This window comes from Acomys russatus, chromosome 2 (genome assembly GCF_903995435.1).
Source record: "Acomys russatus chromosome 2, mAcoRus1.1, whole genome shotgun sequence".
NCBI lineage: Eukaryota > Metazoa > Chordata > Mammalia > Rodentia > Muridae > Acomys > Acomys russatus.
In genome coordinates, this window is record NC_067138.1 from 93,155,752 (window position 1) to 93,173,022 (window position 17,271).

Genomic DNA, 17,271 nt, shown 5'->3' on the forward strand with positions numbered 1-17,271 from the left:
TAAGGACCTGGCTGTAGGGCATTTTCTTAATTAGTAATCAATGCGGACGGGCCTAACCCACCCTGGGTGGCACCATCGCTGGGCCGGTAGTCCAGGGTTCTATAAGAGAGCAGGCTGAGCAAGCCATGGGGAGCAAGCCAGTAAGCAGCACTCTTCCAAGATGTGCATCAGCTCCTGCCTCCAGGTTCCTACCCTGCAGGTGTTTCTGCTCTCATGTTTTTGATGTTGAACTGTTTGTTATATGGAACTGAAAGGTAAATTTCCTCCCCAAGTTGCTTTTTGGTAATGGTGTTTCATCACAGCAATAGTGACCCTCACATAAACATTAGCTGCTGCCTTATGGATCACTTTCGTTTCATAGACTCAGAATCCCTTGGTCATGGCGTAATCTGAACTTTCAGGATTTCATAATTGTAGCTTTCAGACTTGCCAAACGAGGTGCGCTGAGTTATGTTCAAAGCTGTCTCAGAGTTCTGGGATGGTTCTCTGGAGGACCTCACTCCTCTACAGGGGTGCATTTTCACTTGTCTTTCCTCTGTGAATCGGCAACAAGACCAGGAAGGTCTTAAAGAAGAAAAATTTTTTTAGAGCAGGTGACAGAAAGCCAGACAGCTATATAGGAAGACGTTAGTTATCCCAAGGGAAGCACCGAGCCCTGGGTGAATACTAAACACAGCAAGTATGTCAAGACCTCCCCTGTGCAGGGGGCTGTGTTTGGAGATGGAAACCCTCAGGAAGCAGTCATGTTTAAACGAGGTTGTGAGGATGGGGCCCTGATCCATCCGAAGAGATTAGCTACCTTATAAAACGAAGGCCTACAACGCGTGTTTTCTGGACTGCTCCCCCCCCCAGGCTTCTCTTGTTTCTTTTTCTGTGTCTCTCCCTGTTCGTGCAGGTGGGCATGCACTGAAGAAAGGCCGTGGAAATAAGATGCCGGAAAGAGAGCCTTGGCCAGAGGTCAGAAACTTCGAACCCTCAGAACTGTGAGGTTTGTGTCACGCAAGTTACCCCATCCATGGTTGGCCTGAGGAGACTAATGTGATGACCACACAGGCACTCATCCTTTCCCAGCATTTTATTGCAGAGCAGATGCTTTGGCTGGGAAATAAACTGTATTTACTTAATTTAATCTGCTTTTCAACGGTCCTTTACAAACTCATTTTTGAGTCTTAGCACAACCTGCTTTTGCGTTCGGAGATTATCATTGATCTTGCACCCATATTTTCTACCAATATTACTTATTATCTGTAATTTGTCCTCAGCCTCTAGAGTCCCCATCCCCTGTCTCTTATGCACAAAGTTGAAAAGAGACTGAGTCAAACTCTATCCTTTTTTAGAAGGGACACACCATCTAAGACATTTGCCTTGCCTTCTGTGTGGGCACTCTGAACCAACAGAACAAATCTTTAAACTAGAAAACAGATTTCTGCTGGGCATTGTGGCACACACCTATAATCCCAGCACTTGGGGAGTCAGAGGCAGGCAGATCTCTGTGAGTTCAAGGCCACCCTGGTCTACAGAGTGAGTCCAGGATAGCCAAGGCTACAGAGAAACCCTGTCTTAAAACAAAACAAAACAAAACAAAACAAAAAACCAAAGCCAAACTGAATAAAAAAAAATAAACCCCTAAACAAACCACCACCACCACCACCACCATCAAAAACAGATTTCCTTTAAAAACAAACACACTTACTGCAGGTGATAGGAAGGAATTCCCTCCCTTTATAATGACATCACTGGTCTGCTTTACATACAGGGGAAAAAAAAAATCCCAGCACCAGACATTTATCACATGGAACACAAAACAAGATTCCACCGAGCAATAGCAACCCCAACATGTTATCTTGTACTAGACGCTGAACCAAAACCAAGGTTTCAACAGATACTGCTTTGAGGGGTGGAGCTGCCTGAACCTCAGCTTTCTGGGAAAGTGAGGAGCCATGTCTAAGCAGGCAGAGGGCATGTGAGGGTCTCTATGGAAATGCAGCTGCTTCCCTTTACTGTGCATTCCGGCCAGGTGATTCTGAGGAGCAAACTACAGACGTGCTGGGCTTCCTTCTGCACTGCTGGAAACTGGTTCTCGCGTGTTTTCAGGCATGTGTAAATATTGCTGACACATTCATAAAATATTTGCTCATACAGAAGCTAACTGGGGAATTATAAAAACAGCCGCGAACTCCTTTTTAGCCTCTTATTATCAATTGGGTTATAATTAGCCACAGAAACAGCACATCAATGCTGGTATTTTTTCCAGGGTCGTAATAAAGCTTCCCCTCCTTTCATTAGTAGCCACTTACTGACGTATCATGTGAAAGATGAACAGACACTCTCAAAACTCCTCAGAAAGAAAAATATTAACAACAAGGTTCCCAGTGAATAAGGTGTAATTCTTTGTAAATCTCAGTTTTAGGAAAAAAGGTTTTCAAGAGTCTTAAATTTGTATCTAGTTTATTCTTAAAATATGTTAAGAGGACTCAGTTATCTTTAGGGGGCTGGCCACTGGGATTTTAGCCATGCTCCAATGAGTATGTGGGCAATACAAGTTGGACTTGGTGTATTTTTTCTTATTTTTATTTCTGAGGTGGGAGGGCACAGGGCAGGAGAGTGGACCTGGGGAAAATGAGAAAGAAGTGTTTGTGATTTGGGGTGCATTGTGTAGTTCCCAAACAACCAATAAAAAATATTATGTTGGAAAAAATTGTTAAAAGGTCCCTGAATGAATCTTCATCACTTGGTAAATATTATCCTGGTCAACAGATACAGGAAACAGATCTCAACTTTTCATTAAAAATATACACTGACAGAAAAATACTATCTGCCCTGGAAATGGCCTGGCCAGCAACAGTCCTTAAGCTTTGCCTGGTATATGGCTACTGTCAGGTTTTCTCTGACACAAATGGTTTCTTTTCCAAGGAAGTCATCCATCCAGATGCACTGGGCAGTCTTCTGGCATCCGCATTGCCTTCACAGTGAAGTACCACAACTGCCCTCTGCTTGGCTGTGTCAGACAAGGCGACATGTGCCACTTCCCACCATTTCATGGTTCTCACGACTACTCTCAGTGTGCTGTCCAAGAGGTGGACAGGTTCCTGGTCTACTTGCTCTCACCCACCTGTAACCCTGCTGACTCACAAGAGAGTGTGCGGTCCCTGTGCTGATGGACAGAGCTGTTTGCTGTTATGTTAAAGGTAATGCTTTTTTTTTTTTTTTTTTTTTTTTTTTAAAGAAGAAACAGAGAATATGGATTCCAGGCACCACCTGCATGGGTAATTCTGGAAATCCCCAAGACACCTGGCAGTCTGAGCCACGTGCATTATCACATCTTTCCAGGGAGCTCTCAGATCACAGCAGCGGCAATCTGCAGTAAATGATAAACTTTGAAAACGGTACTTTGTTTTTCCAAAGCACCCTTGGAAACCTAAATTTAAGAGGCAGGAGATATTTTTAAGCATTTGATTCTTTTTTAAAGGAGAGAATTAAACACACAGTCACTTCTATCACATTTTCTCTGCGCATCCTTTACTTAGTCATTGAATGGGGAATGCAGAAATCAGATCCTGAAAAGTCTACTGGGTTCAGGGAAGGCAGCCCTAGGGAGAAGTGCATCAGAGCTGAGTTCTAAAATGCAAAGGGGGCTTTAGCACAGTATGGAAACATTCAAATTATAAGCTGAGGAAATAAGAACAGAACCTGCATTTTTATAGATCCTGTGTGTTTTTCTTTCTCCACATCATTCATCCATCCACCCACCCATCTATCCTCCATCCATCTGTCCATTTGTCCATCCATTAATTATCCACCCATCCATCCATCATACACCTGTCCATCTGTCTTCAATCCTTTGATCCATCAATCCATCCATCCTTCTATCCAGGAATGTAGTTTTCTTACATGAATTTCCTTACCCATGGATATAACTAACCCTCAACCAAAAGAAGGACAATTAAAAGTTCCTTTCTTAGCCAGGCCTGGTGGCACACACCTGTAATCTCAGCACTCTGGGAGGCAGAGCAGGTGGATCGTTGTGAATTTGAGGCCAGCTTGGTCTACAAAGTGAGTCCAGGACAGCCAAAACTACACAGAGAAACCCTATCTCAAAAAACCCACTCCTACCATCCTCCTCCCAAAAAGAGGACTTCCCTAGAAACCTACAAGAAAAACATCATGATGGTGGATTGGACCCAGGGGGATCTGCTCAAACTACTGCACCAACCAAGCACAATACATGCAGTAAACATTGAACCCCTACTCAGATCTAGCCAAGGGACAGGACATTATCCATGGTTGTCTGGAGAGCAGGGACTGACTCTGACATGAACCCGTATTTGACCACTTTCCCTTGGTGGGGAGGCCTGGTAGCACTCAGAGAAAGAATAGGAAGGCTACCAAGATGAGACTTGATAGGCTGTGACCATATGGTAGGGGAGGAGGTCCTCTTCTGTCACAGACCTAGGGGAGGGGAATAGGGTGAAAGAGGGAGGGAGGGAGAAACGGGAGGAGACAAGCAAAGGGATAACAATTGAGATGTAATCTGAATAAATTAATTTAAAAAAAAAAGAAAGAAAAGAAGGAAGGCCTTCCTTAAGGACAAAACAACCGCAGGTGAAATGAAATCAGAGCTAAGTGCAAGGGAAAAAAAAGTCGATTTATGGTGTGTTGTCAGGCATGGTCACTCACACACCCAACATTTGGAGGCAGAGGCAGGTAATGTTCCAGGAGAGCCAAGGCTATATATAGTGAGACCCTGCCTCAAAGTAAAATAAAAAGCATGGATCATCTAAACCAGTGAGATTTTTAGCCAGATCCTGAGCTTTGTTGAGTTTATCTGCAGGATTTAGATGCCTCACAGCAACAAGGAGGCAGCATCCCAGGGCATGCGGCCAAGGGCTGTCACCTGGTGGTATCCGGATTGACAACATCAAAATCTAGCTAGGTGGCCCCCTGAACTCCTCAATTCTGGGGATCCTGCCCGGGTCCCCTCACATGCACTAGGCAAGCTCTCCACAGACTGACAAAACTGAAACGTCAAGTCTGTGCCTAGGGAAATTACCCACATTGAAAATCTGGTGGGCTGGCAAAGCTGCGGCAGTTCCAGTCTGCTTCTCCGTGCAGCACTGGGATGGCAAATGGAGACAAGAGAAACAGCATCGAAGTGTGGAAAATAGTAATAAATAAAAGTCCTGAGAGGGGCTTACTGTATGTCAAGAACTGTTTAAAGAGCAACTGAGCCTCACGCTAACATTATAAGATAAGCCTTAAATTTTTTTTTTTTAATTTACTGTTTTACAGAGAAGGAATGTGGAGGCTTAATACCCTGCGCTAGGCCACACAGCTGGTAAGAAAAGGGCTGGGATTTGGATTCCAGTGGCTTGCCACTGTAGCCTGCTTGAATGACTAAGAAATGCTGTTTTAGTTTAACCCTCCTCCTCCTCCTCCTCCTCCTCATCATCATCCTCATCCTCCTCCTCCTCATCATCATCCTTGTTGTCGTCATCGTCATCACTATTATGTACTGGAGGATAAAGTCTGAACTTCTGATCCTTTTGCCTCCACCTCCCAAATGCTGGGATTACAAGTACCTTCTTTTTGTGGTGTTGGGGGTGGAAGCCAGGGCTTTGTATATGCTAGGCAATCCGTCCACATCCCATTCCTAATCTAATCCATTATTATTTTTTATTGTTGTTACTCTGTTTTTTGTTGTTGTTGTTGTTGTTGTTTTTTGACAAGGCAACACAATTCTTTGGTTCAAAAATGCAACACCCCCAGAATGGAACATCTCGAGGTCTTTGGAGGTAACTGACGTAGCTATTTTCTCCAGCAGCATCCCAAGCAAAGATTTATACTCTGGCTCTCATATCAGACAGTGCTCGGTCGTATCTCACAATCTAGGATACACTTTGGCACAGTGCCTGTTCACTTAACGACACATACTGAAGATCGTTCCAAATCAGTATAGGAGAGCTTTCTCTTTAAAGACTGCAGATGGTCTGTATTGGGTATGAGTGGTACCCCTCCCCCATACTCCACAAAGGGCTAGACAGTAAATATTTCAGGCTTTGGGGTCCATATGGTCCCTGTTCCATATGCTCCTGCTTCCCTTTTCACAAAAACATTTTGAAAATGTATAAACCATTCTAGCCCTTTGGGTCATACAGTCACAGGCAATAGGCCACATTGGAATATGGACCCCAGCACACTGACCCCTAAGCTTCTGAGCTCATGACTTACTTTTCTGTGTCTGCTCTTTTTTCTATTTTGCCTTCCCTCTTATTTTTGTGGTACCTGGCATGGAACGAAGGACCGGTGCACGCTGGGAAAGTGTTCTACATCTACAACAGGCCACCTTGTCACTTCTTGAACAAAATGAGCTATCTTCCTGAAAAACATCCAAAAGTTTGCCATCGCTCCCTAAATCCTTCTAGGCTCCTCATTCTCGAGAGATGAACAGCATGTTTCAGGACACACTTATCCTTTCTCTGAGTCTACTGTAGTACTCCAAGCTCCACCAACCCTTCAGAGGCCTCTCTGCCTCAATATTGTTTTAAAAACAGTCTGGATGCAGCCTCGGGGGCATTCGGTTAGTACCAATCACATCTGGGATGTCCAGTGGCTTGCTGCTGCCCAAGAAGAACCAACATCCCAGCATCTAAAGGCCCTGCCTCCCTGCTGCTGCTGTCTCCTTCCCTTGGCTCCCTCTGTCTTCAAACATGCCAAACTCATTTTTACCTCCTGCTGCTGCGCCTTTGGCAGGTTCCTGCCACAGGTTCCCGCTCAGTTTGAAGGATACCTCCTCAGTGAGGATGTCCAGAGGGCTCTGCACTCCTTGTGCCACCCTCATCCTTTACTCTCTGAGGCCCTGTAGTCATCAACCTCAGCTTTACTGGCACATGTGGACACCTCAGTGCCCAGTACATTGTCTGGCCCAGATGGACACTAGAGCCTTCTGATGTGACAGATGGGTGAAGAAGCTCATTTTATACTTCCTGGGGTATCTTTCTTTACCTTGTTTTTCAGTCTCTACATCTACCATCTTGCTCAGCAATCACTAAACCTAAGTTTCTGGAAACCTGAACAGGTTGTCATTTCATTTCCTTCTTCTCTGAGTGACAAATTCCTACCATCCATCAATGCCTAGCTCAAATGTTACATGTTCTACAGAGTTTTCATTCCTCCCCCAGCTGGGATTGACTTTTAAAATTATTTTTATTTTTTTATTTTTTTTGCATGCTCCCAGAGCACTGTGCATAGAGACCTCCGTGGTCACTCTGGGTCAGTATTACCTACCAAATGTTTGTTGGCTGACTTATTTATATCCCTAATCATCTCAAAAAATGTATACTTATACAGCCTTTCAAGAGAAGGGGTGAATGCTGTCTAAGCAGCCAGTTTGGGCATATGATGTAAGGAAGTAGCCAGGGTGTGGCTCTGTGCCAAAGGCACATTTAGCTTTCACAATAGCATCAAAAAGGTAGTATTGTCAGGATTTGTGCTTTCAGGAGGAGGAGGTGAGTGCCCAGTCAGGCTGGCAACTCGCCCTATGGCTTTGGAATGCACCAGCAAGTCACCCTGTAGCCAGCTGCAGTGATGACTTTTTGATGGCCCGACTGCTCTCCAGTGGAGCGGCACAGCACACAAATCTGCCCATCTCCCTGGGGCAGCTCTATAGACAGGAGTCAGAGAGACTTTCACTCCCCTGCAGGAAAGTCCTCCCTTGAAGGGACACAGATGTCCCTTGGCCAGGCAGATGGGATGGCATGGTGATGAGGTATTCCTCTGCACACCTGTGACGGTGCCAGCCCAGAGGGCAGCCAGATGTCCTTGGGGCCTGCCTCCTGCCACCAACATGCTGCTTATCCATGTGGACATAAGCCGCTGTGCCAGATCACTGCTGAGATGACGCGGTGGCAGCCCAGGGCTCTGGGCAGGAGGGTGAGAAGCTGGAAGGCAGAGGACACAAGGGCAGAGAAAGCTGAGCTCTCTTCAGATAAATGGAGAGATACTTTTTTCTGAATTCCTTTTAGAGATGAGGGGCAACAGGCAAGAAAGTAACAGAAGGGCAGACTGTCCCCACTGCAGAGCATTTCGTGACATCAAGGAAGGCGGCGCTAGAACACGCTGGCCCCAGGCTCAGTTCTCTCTGTAGATACTGCATAACAGATCATTGAAAACATTCTGGGACAAGACTGGCTTGCAAACTTCAGGGTGCTGCTGTTCCAACTGTGGTCCTTCGGCCAGAAGCGCTGTCACCACTGGGAAGGCCAGTCCACCCCACACCTGCGCCTCACTACAGCACACGAAAGTGAGAACCTCTCCACCCGCTTGAGGATTTGGAAATGCCTTTCAATCTGTGGAAACTCTGATTCGGGGAAGGGGGTCTTGACTAGATGCGAAGCTGGGGGGTCCCGTGCTTTAGAAGTTCTGGTTTATTTGATCAGGATAAGACCCAAACATTTAGCATGTACCACTTGCTTCTGCCCACTGTTTGAACAACTGCAGTCTAAAGGCAGTGCTTGTTGGTAGAGGCAGCCTGGGCACTGTATTTAGACATGCCGGAGACGAACTCTCAGATCACTACTTGCAAGTAGGTAACCCAGGGAACCAATTATTCCATCCAGCTTGGTTTCCTCAGCTGCATAGTGGAGATGTCAATGCCTGAACACACACACACACACACACACACACACACACACACACACACACACACACCACATATTCGGATTTTCCTGCCCAGACTCTGATACACCTGCCCTTCCATTTACCCTGAGAAAACTTTGGCTTAGAGAATTTGGGTGTTCATTCGGTGTACACAGAGGTTGCCCCATGTGAGGCCCCAGGAAAGACACATACATGAATTAGCCCTTCCTTGGTGTCCACCCAACTTGGAGCTGGGCCACCAAGGCACTGTAGTGTCATGCTCAGGCATCATACCGGGGCATCTGCGGCTTCAATGCTGTGGGAAAGGTTTCCATTCTGCACGGGCTCCGAAGCTTCACTTGACGGCGTCATTTCGACTTCCATGCTCGTGCTGTTGGGGAGTTCAATTTTTTCTGTGGCATAATTTAAACACAAGGAAAACAATCAGAACCAGTGGTTATAAGGGCCATGTCATAATGAATGTTCTAAGAAGGCGGTCAGAAGGTGAGGAGGAGGCATCTGAGACTGGAAGCTGGTGCTGGGCACTGGCAAAGGGTTTTCACCATTCACCCTGTGCTGCCTTGTGTGCTGTCTCTGCCCTGCCCATAGCTCTGGCTTCTACCGCCCATGGAGCTACCACTCTGGAGGTCTTATCAGCTGCCATATGTGACAGGCCACCCAAGGACACAGATACATACCTTTAGACATTTAGATACAGACTGTGAGATAGCTGAATCACCTCTGTAATAGGATCATGCCCTCCCACCCCCTGCAAGGGACACTGGCCAGGCAAGCTTGTTCTAGGCTATGCTATCAGCACCAGGCTGCCATCGTTAGCAGGCCCCCTTTCCTCTAGGCTGGGACACCTCCTGTATGAAGTGAACGGTCCACTGTGGCTGATGGTCAGGCAAGGGCCTCTGCTTTCAGCTCTAATACTCTCCATGAGATAAAACTGCCAGTGCTGGGAGAGGAGGAAGGGGACATAGGGAAGGAGGACTTGGCCAGCTGTCTCTTTTTACAATCCTGTGAACACTCCTATCACATTGTGCACTGGGTGTCCTGTTCCAAGAAAAGCCAAGAAGAGCTGAGACAAGGGACACAGCCCAAGTCTGTGACACTCCTGAGTGAGAGAGCAAGCTAAAGAGAAACTACAGGCCAGCAAACACAGTCAGGCTTTCCTGAGACAGGAGAAGAGACCCGAAGTCCCAGGCCAGGCCCTGGGACTCGGTAACATTGGGAACCGGATGGGCCGGTGTTTTATATTCTCACTCTACAGTTTATGCTGTATGCCCCTCAGCAAGTGCCTCAACTTCTGTGGCATTCACTTCCCTCACCTGGAGAACTTCGGTGCTGCGGAACAGTGCCACTACTACAATTACTGCTATTGCTGCTACCACTGCCCCACCAGCAGAGAGGCAGGAAAGCACATGTAAAGTACTCAGAACAGGGTGTGCGCAAGCCAGCAATGAATGATCTGAATCTCTGTCACTGAAATTGGTTTCTGCAATATATATATGTATATATATGTATGTATGTATGTATGTATATATACATATATATATTCTCTCCCCCCCCCTGGAGCTAAGAGAAGCATCTTCAGGTGACTAGTGCTCAGGCTCCATTAGGTTCAACTGGAACTTAAGTGGGAGTGAAACAGAAAGTCTCCCAGCAAGACTGAAGAGATTTCTCAGCAGTTATGAACATTTAGGGCTCTTTCAGAGATCTACATACAGTTGCCAGCATTCACATTGTACTTTACTATAGTTCTAAGTGGTCCAACACTCTATCCTGGGCTCCCATGGGCACCTGTGTGCATGTGGGGCACATGTAAACACACAGAAATAAATATACACCTTTTAAATAAAGAAAGAAACAGAAAGGCTTCCACTGGCGCCAGCTCTGCTCAGGGTCAGGAGAGGAAGCTTGTGTGGTGCTGAGTCAGGACTTAGGGTCTGTGCCTGATGTGATCGCTCACAGGATGCTCAGGGAAGGACAGAAGTTCTTTTTTCTTTTTCTTTTTCAAGCAATTTCAGAACAGTCAATTATTTCTGTCATTAGTGCATAGGAAATTAAAGCCTAAGATCTCAGCACTTGGTAGGTAGAACTGTCACAAGTTCAAGGCCAGCCTGGGTTTTATAGGGAGACCCTATTATGCACCCCTCACCAAAAGAACTCCATAAAAATGTTTGGTTTGAAGCACTAGATTACTGCAGATCCTAGGGAAATGCTGATGCAATCAATCCTGGTGTTCTGAGGCATAAATGAAGGTATGGAAAGTGTAGGAATCTGTGTTTCCCTGATCCAACCATGATTAATAGTGTTGGTGATGTGGGATGCACTGCTGTCGGTAGCCCTGCCAGGCTATGTATGTCTCATTCAGCTATTTAAACTAAAACATACAAAGTACTTGTGGGACACAAAAGCCATTATACACCTTCCAGAGAAGCTTGCTGAGGCCAAACTTGACCCCGGAATCCCTGGGTTCAGGGATCCAAAGCACTTAATGATCCAGTTTAGGTTAAATTTAGTCTGAATTTAGAATTGAGAGCCAGGGTAGACAGAGACAAGTAAGAGCCTACCTCCCAGGAGCAGCCTCTAAATTGAGTATGCTTTTAAACCTTACTCCTTGTTGTCACAAAAAACATGAAAATAAACCCTGAGATAACTTTGGAAAGTACAGATTTTCCATACACACTCCTCTCGTTACCAAGTCCCTCACTTGGTCCCATCAGCGGGGAATTCTGGGGTTATATATCATGGCTGATTAAATCTAAGCCTACACTTGCCAGTCTGCAGGAGGAGGTCTGGGAGTGAACCCAGCCACACAAACCTTCTACTTCCAATCTACTTCATCCCCAAAAAGGGAAACCAACAAGCAGAGTAGAAAAAGTAGCCCCTGTAATAGGACAACAACAACAACAACAACAACCACAACAACATAATCACACCCAGCGCTTAACCAGGCAGTGACTTTCCCTGTTGACTTTACAATACAAAACTTTGCTCATTTTGAAAATACGTGTCCAGGTTTAGGGACACAGAGGATCAGACAAAAACCCATGGCTCATAACACAGTCCTAGCGAACGTCTGAACTGACTACTGACCCCTTTCTCCATCCATACTCAGCTGACTCTTGACTGGTCTTTGGCTGAAGTTCTGCCTGGGCTAGGATTCAGGATGGCGCGAGAGGCAGGAGCTCATCTATGGAGTATTCTGAGGGCAAAACTGTTGAAATCTGTCTGCAGATAATTTTAGTCACTTGGGCAATAGCTTCCTTTACAGCATGGATCCAGATTAGGTTAAATTTAGTCTGAATTTAGAAATGAGAGCTTTATTATAGTTACAGATGGGAGAAAGGGAACACGGTGCCCCGAGGTAAAATAAGATGCCTGAATGTCACAATCTGGTCACACAGGAGTTCTAGAAACGTCAGCCAAGACAGACCTAGGCTCATTTTGCCTAACTTTATTTTATGGCCTGTGTATATGTGTGTGGTGTAAAAGCATGTGTTCACGTGTTCACATGTGTATGTGTGGTGTACATGTGTGCACATGTATATGGAGGCCCATGTATAGAAGTACACATGTGTATGTGGCTGTTATCCACTTTTTTTTTTAAAACTGAGGCAGAGTCTCTTGGGGAACCCAGAATTTGCTATATTGGCCAGTGTCACCCTGGGGAGTCTTCTGTCTGCCCCTGGCACCTGAGTGCTGAGATTACAGGTGGGGCCACCACTCCCGCCCATGTGGGTGCTGGGACCTGGACTTAGGTCCTCACACTTACATACACAAGCACTTTTTCTGCTAATCCTTCTCCCCAGTCCTCATATTGAATTCTCAAGAAAGAGGAGGTGCCATGGATTTAAAAGGACTCTGTTGGGGGTAATTGAGTTGTGATTTGGGGGGTGGGAGGGAAGTGGTGCTGCAAGCAGTATCAGAGATGTACAGTCTAGTCGCCAGTCAAACATACAGAGGCAAGGCTCTCACCTCTGGCTAAACATGGGTGACTTGGCTGTGTCTCTTTTGTGTGTGTGTGACTTTCTGAAGGCAAGTGACTGTCATCTCTTGAACAGGCTACCTGGTGATCTGGTTATAATTACTAGACCTTGGGGGACCTCCTGTAGTGTTATTGGAGCCATATGTGCCCGTTCCTGCCCTGTTCCAGCTGGAGAAACAAGGCTCATTTCATTGCGTAGGAAGAAGCTGAGCTGGCACTGGGTCAGGGGTGCACACACTGGCCTGTCTCTCAGCTCCCCACTACCCTGGCACTGGGTCAGGGGTGACCACACTGGTCCTGTCTCTCAGCTCCCCGCTACCCTGGCACTGGGTCAAGGGTGCCCACACTGGTCCTGTCTCTCAGCTCCCCGCTAACCCGGCACTGGGTCAGGGGTGCCCACACTAGTCTGTCTCTCAGCTCCCCGCTGCCCCGGCACTGGGTCAGGGGTGCCCACACTAGTCTGTATCTCAGCTCCCCGCTGCCCCGGCACTGGGTCAGGGGTGCCCACACTAGCCTGTCTCTCAACTCCCTGCTACCCTGGCACTGGGTCAGGGGTGCCCACACTGGTCTGTCTCTTAGCTCCCCGCTACCCCGGCACTGGGTCAGGGGTGCCCACACTGGCCTGTCTCTTAGCTCCCCGCTGCCCCGGCACTGGGTCAGAGGGGCCCACACTGGCCTGTCTCTCAGCTCCCCGCTGCCCCGGCACTGGGTCACGGATGACCACATTGGCCTGCCTCTAAGCTGCCCGCTGCCCCGCACACCCTCCAGGGAAGGACAGCGGATGGGTCTTTGACTCACCCACATGATTGGCAGCGCCGTTCTGCCTCTCATTCTCCTCCACTTGGCATTTCTTCTTGGCGATTTTGTGCAGAATTGAAGCTTTTTCTCTGAACCTCCCTAAAGTGAGAGAAAGTGGCGGGAAAGACAGAGAGTGAGAAGGAAGGCTTGCCAAGGCAGGTGTGCGGCCTTCTCCACGTAGGCGGCTGCGCTACAGCAGGGACCGCACATCCATCCAAAACCCAAAAGCTTTTCAACCTACACAGAGAGCACTTTCTTACCTCGGTGGATTCTTCAGCCTGGTTCTCTGAGAGCTGCAAGCTGCTGGACCATGAAGGAAGGTGTGACTTGGACCTCTTCCTCCCTCCCAGGCACTCACATAATGCCACGAAGACGTCAAGCATCCCCGACACCACCCCTACTTCTGAGACCTCAAAATGAAGCTGAAGACCCACAGCTGCTCTGGGCCTTAAACGCTCATCCCCGGATCTGCTTTGGACAATGGCTGGGAAGGAAAGCCAAGGCCAGCTGTCCCTCGGCTTGACTTTGGTTTTCAAGCATTTGTCATGATTGCAGCTTCCAAAGCAGTCAGGGACAGACATCGTAGCTTTCCAGAGAAGCTGAGTCAGCCGCAATTAAAGCATCAAGGCGGTGACCGCTTCCGTTTGGGGACTTAGGACAAAGAATGACGGAAAGAGCATGTTGGTGATGAGGCACTTTGGGGAAGGTGCTGGAAAAAAAAAAAAAAAACCCACCATGCTCAAAACCATCACTGTAAACAGCTGGGCCACAGGTGTGGCGCCTCATTTCTCCTTCCTTATTGACGTAGTTAATGGGTAAACGCATGCAACAAGCACACAAAACAGGCATGCAAAGTGTAGCAGTTAGGGACACGGAGCACATTTTTTTTCCTCTTTTAATCTTTGGTTTTCTTCCTTGGGAATATTTAAGGCGCAGAAGACTCGCATTTTAAACTGATTGCTTCCTAGATTCCAGCATGATGTGTTTCTCAAAACACCCTCAGCCCCTCAGTTTCCTACTGGGCTGTTTTGTTGGCTGTGATACCTAGCAGCACAGTATTGGGGGGGGGTGCGGAATCTTATTGCACTTTTCAAGCAAAACAAATGAAAATATTTTTCTTGGAAAGTGCCTCCCGCACGGCTGGGCATGGCAGGCGAGCACCTGCACACCTCCCCTTCCGTCCCCATGTATGGGAACCATGGCAGGTCAGAATGATGACTTCTATCATGGGCTCAGAGTGACAGAACGTGCCAACACCTATGTGAAGGTGACATAGGATGGGGTCATTTCTGCTCAAGGCTCCAATAGCAACCAATCTAAATATCCTTTTTTTTTTAAACATGTTTTTGAATAACATTATAAGCTCTTGAATTTAAATGTATCAAACCTTTTTTTTTTTTAATTGGGAGGGCATATGCATGCTATGGCATACATGTGGAGATCAGAGGTCATCTTGTGGGGGTGAGTTTTTTTTTTTTTTTCATTCTACCATGTGGGTTCTGGTGATTGAAGCCAGGTCGTCATGCTTGAGGGGGGTCAGCCCTTTATCCAGGGAAGCCCCTACCTAAATTTCTTACTATGCAAAAGTGTTAGTCTAGGCAGTGAGTGTGCTGCGTAACTGTTCTCCCAAAGGCAGCAGTGGGCCCACGAGAAACAAAAGGTAAGGTCAGAATGTGTCTTGTGCTGCGTGAGAGCTAATTTGGATGGTCAACTTGACTGGGTCAGTGATACCTAGGGGCTTAGTGCCCTGATGCTGGGTCTGAGAGTACATTTTCAGAGGAAACAGATTGTCAGTAATTCTTATCAGTGATCTACTTCATTGATGGATTAGACATTTAAGTAGGCCAGTGGAGGTGGTGGGAACTGGGGCAGGCAAGGTGTCCTTGGAGGAATGCATGACTCTGTAGGGGATAACAGGATCCTAGCCCCTTCCTGTTATTTCTCTTTCCTTCCTGGCACTATAAAGTGAGCAGCCTTTGCCACAGGCTTTCTTTCACCGCCATGATGTTCTGCCTTCCCTCGGATCCAAGCAAGGAAACAGGCGATGGGCAACTCAAGTGCTGAAACTAGGAGACGAAGTAAATCTGAGTTTATCTGAAGTTGTTTTTCTCCAGGGCATTGTCACCGTGATGGAGAATGGACTAAGTCAGACACCGTAAGGAACGGGAGGGAAGGAAGGATGAGGGGATGGGCAGGTGTTCATCCTAGAAGGTGGTCTGGACTCGTTGGTTTCTATTTACTCTCCATGGTAAACTGTGGGCAGAAAAGGCAGAAGGAAAGACATCCTGGGACTAGGAAGAGGAGGAGGTAAAAGGAAGTTCTGAAAGGAAGAGAAAAAGAAGAAATATAAAGGAGGCGGTAGGGGTGCGACTGCTTGGGGGTGGCTCAGCACATGCCAGGTGCCTCTGGGTAGTCTTCTCTGAGCACCAGGAAGAGAAGAGGTTGTCCTTTAGGACCCTACAACCTTAATCCTAAAGGGGTTACTTTTCATGGAAGACAATACCAAGGAGTCTCCAAATCGTGTGTTTTACACCAAGGAGACACAAACAGAGGTTTCTGCAGTTCTTGTTTCTGCTAACAAAAATCTTTCTGCTATTGTGAGGGATCCACATATGAACTTATATTACTTTGTATGTCTATGAAATACATTGCTTTAAAACTGTATATAACAGGGCTGGAGAGATGGTTAAGAATATCCTCGTCTCTACCACAGACAGAATTCTGCCTAAAAATGGGCAAGCTTGGATGCGGGCAGAGTTGGCAGCCAAACTCTGCCAAGACAGGGTGAGCAAGTCCTCAATAGTTTCTGCCTCACAAATATGTCTGTCAGATATATTGGGTCAGAAGGCTGAAGATGATGCTCCAATGTTACAGAGAGTGTTGGGTGACTGTTCAGGTAGAAAACTGTCTCTGTGATATTCTCATTTGGGAAGCTGCTAACCTGCACTCCCTGTATACTCAGGTAATTAATTTTATTCCTTCTCAAGTCTCAGATAGTTTAGTCTTACAATGAAGCTTAGTTGTTTAGGGGTTAAGATGTTTTTAGGACTAGATAGCTGTTTTAAATTGATAAGGATGAGATGTGATAGATATTGATTTACACTCAGAATCTTAGATGCACCAAGATAGGAAAGATGTTTTCTTCAAGGCTGCCAAATACAAATAGCCAAAACCACTATGAACGTAACACTTAAATAATTCCTGATTGTGTCGTGGTTCTTCTTGCTGTAGGTAGTTTATTATATATATGTGTAATAATATAAATGTATATGTAAAAAATAAACAAAATAAAAAATATTTAATTAAAAAACCCTGTGTATAACACAGTAACAAAGTAGAAAAAGGTACAGAAGAAGCAAGCCCGTGTGGACCGACCTTGCTTAAATACTGCCCTCAAGTCACAAATCGTAGCCAAGAAGGCGCAGTGCAAAGTGGCTCTTATGGATTGTCCATGCTTATAAGACTCATGCCCCGGCTTATGTATGTGCCAGAGAGAGATGATTTAAAAAGTGGACCCTCAAAGATGTCTGGCTGTAGCCACTCACTTTGCCATGAGGCATCTTTCAACCCAAACCTGGCCATATCTGGTGTGGTCTTCCCAAATTCTGCAAGAGCTACCGCAGATAGAGTGGGAAGTGAGGATGGGGCTGGGTTGTTGTGGCTCTAAATTATGTGACTATCAGTGGGGATTTTTTTTTTTTTTACTTGTGGTGTCACTGTTTTCCATGCTGCAAGAGTTTTCCAGTTTTCTGTGCTCTTACAAGGCCTCTTTCTCTTGGGGGTTTAGTCCCATGGGCAGCTGAGCAAAGCTGCCAAGGCTGGCAAGGAATTCTTCAATTTCT

General features: G+C 46.5%; 1 protein-coding gene across 2 annotated transcripts in view; it reads right to left on the reverse strand.

Annotated features, from left to right (window-relative positions):
* Positions 1–17,271, reverse strand: part of Slc24a2 (solute carrier family 24 member 2) — a 237,510-nt gene that overhangs the window by 23,985 nt on the left and 196,254 nt on the right. For both annotated transcript variants that reach the window (XM_051164027.1, XM_051164026.1), the window contains 2 exons: positions 13,430–13,528; positions 8,929–9,047 (listed from right to left, as the gene is read on the reverse strand). In XM_051164027.1, the coding sequence (XP_051019984.1) occupies positions 8,929–9,047; positions 13,430–13,528 (218 nt within the window). The remainder of the gene's footprint in view (positions 1–8,928; positions 9,048–13,429; positions 13,529–17,271) is intronic.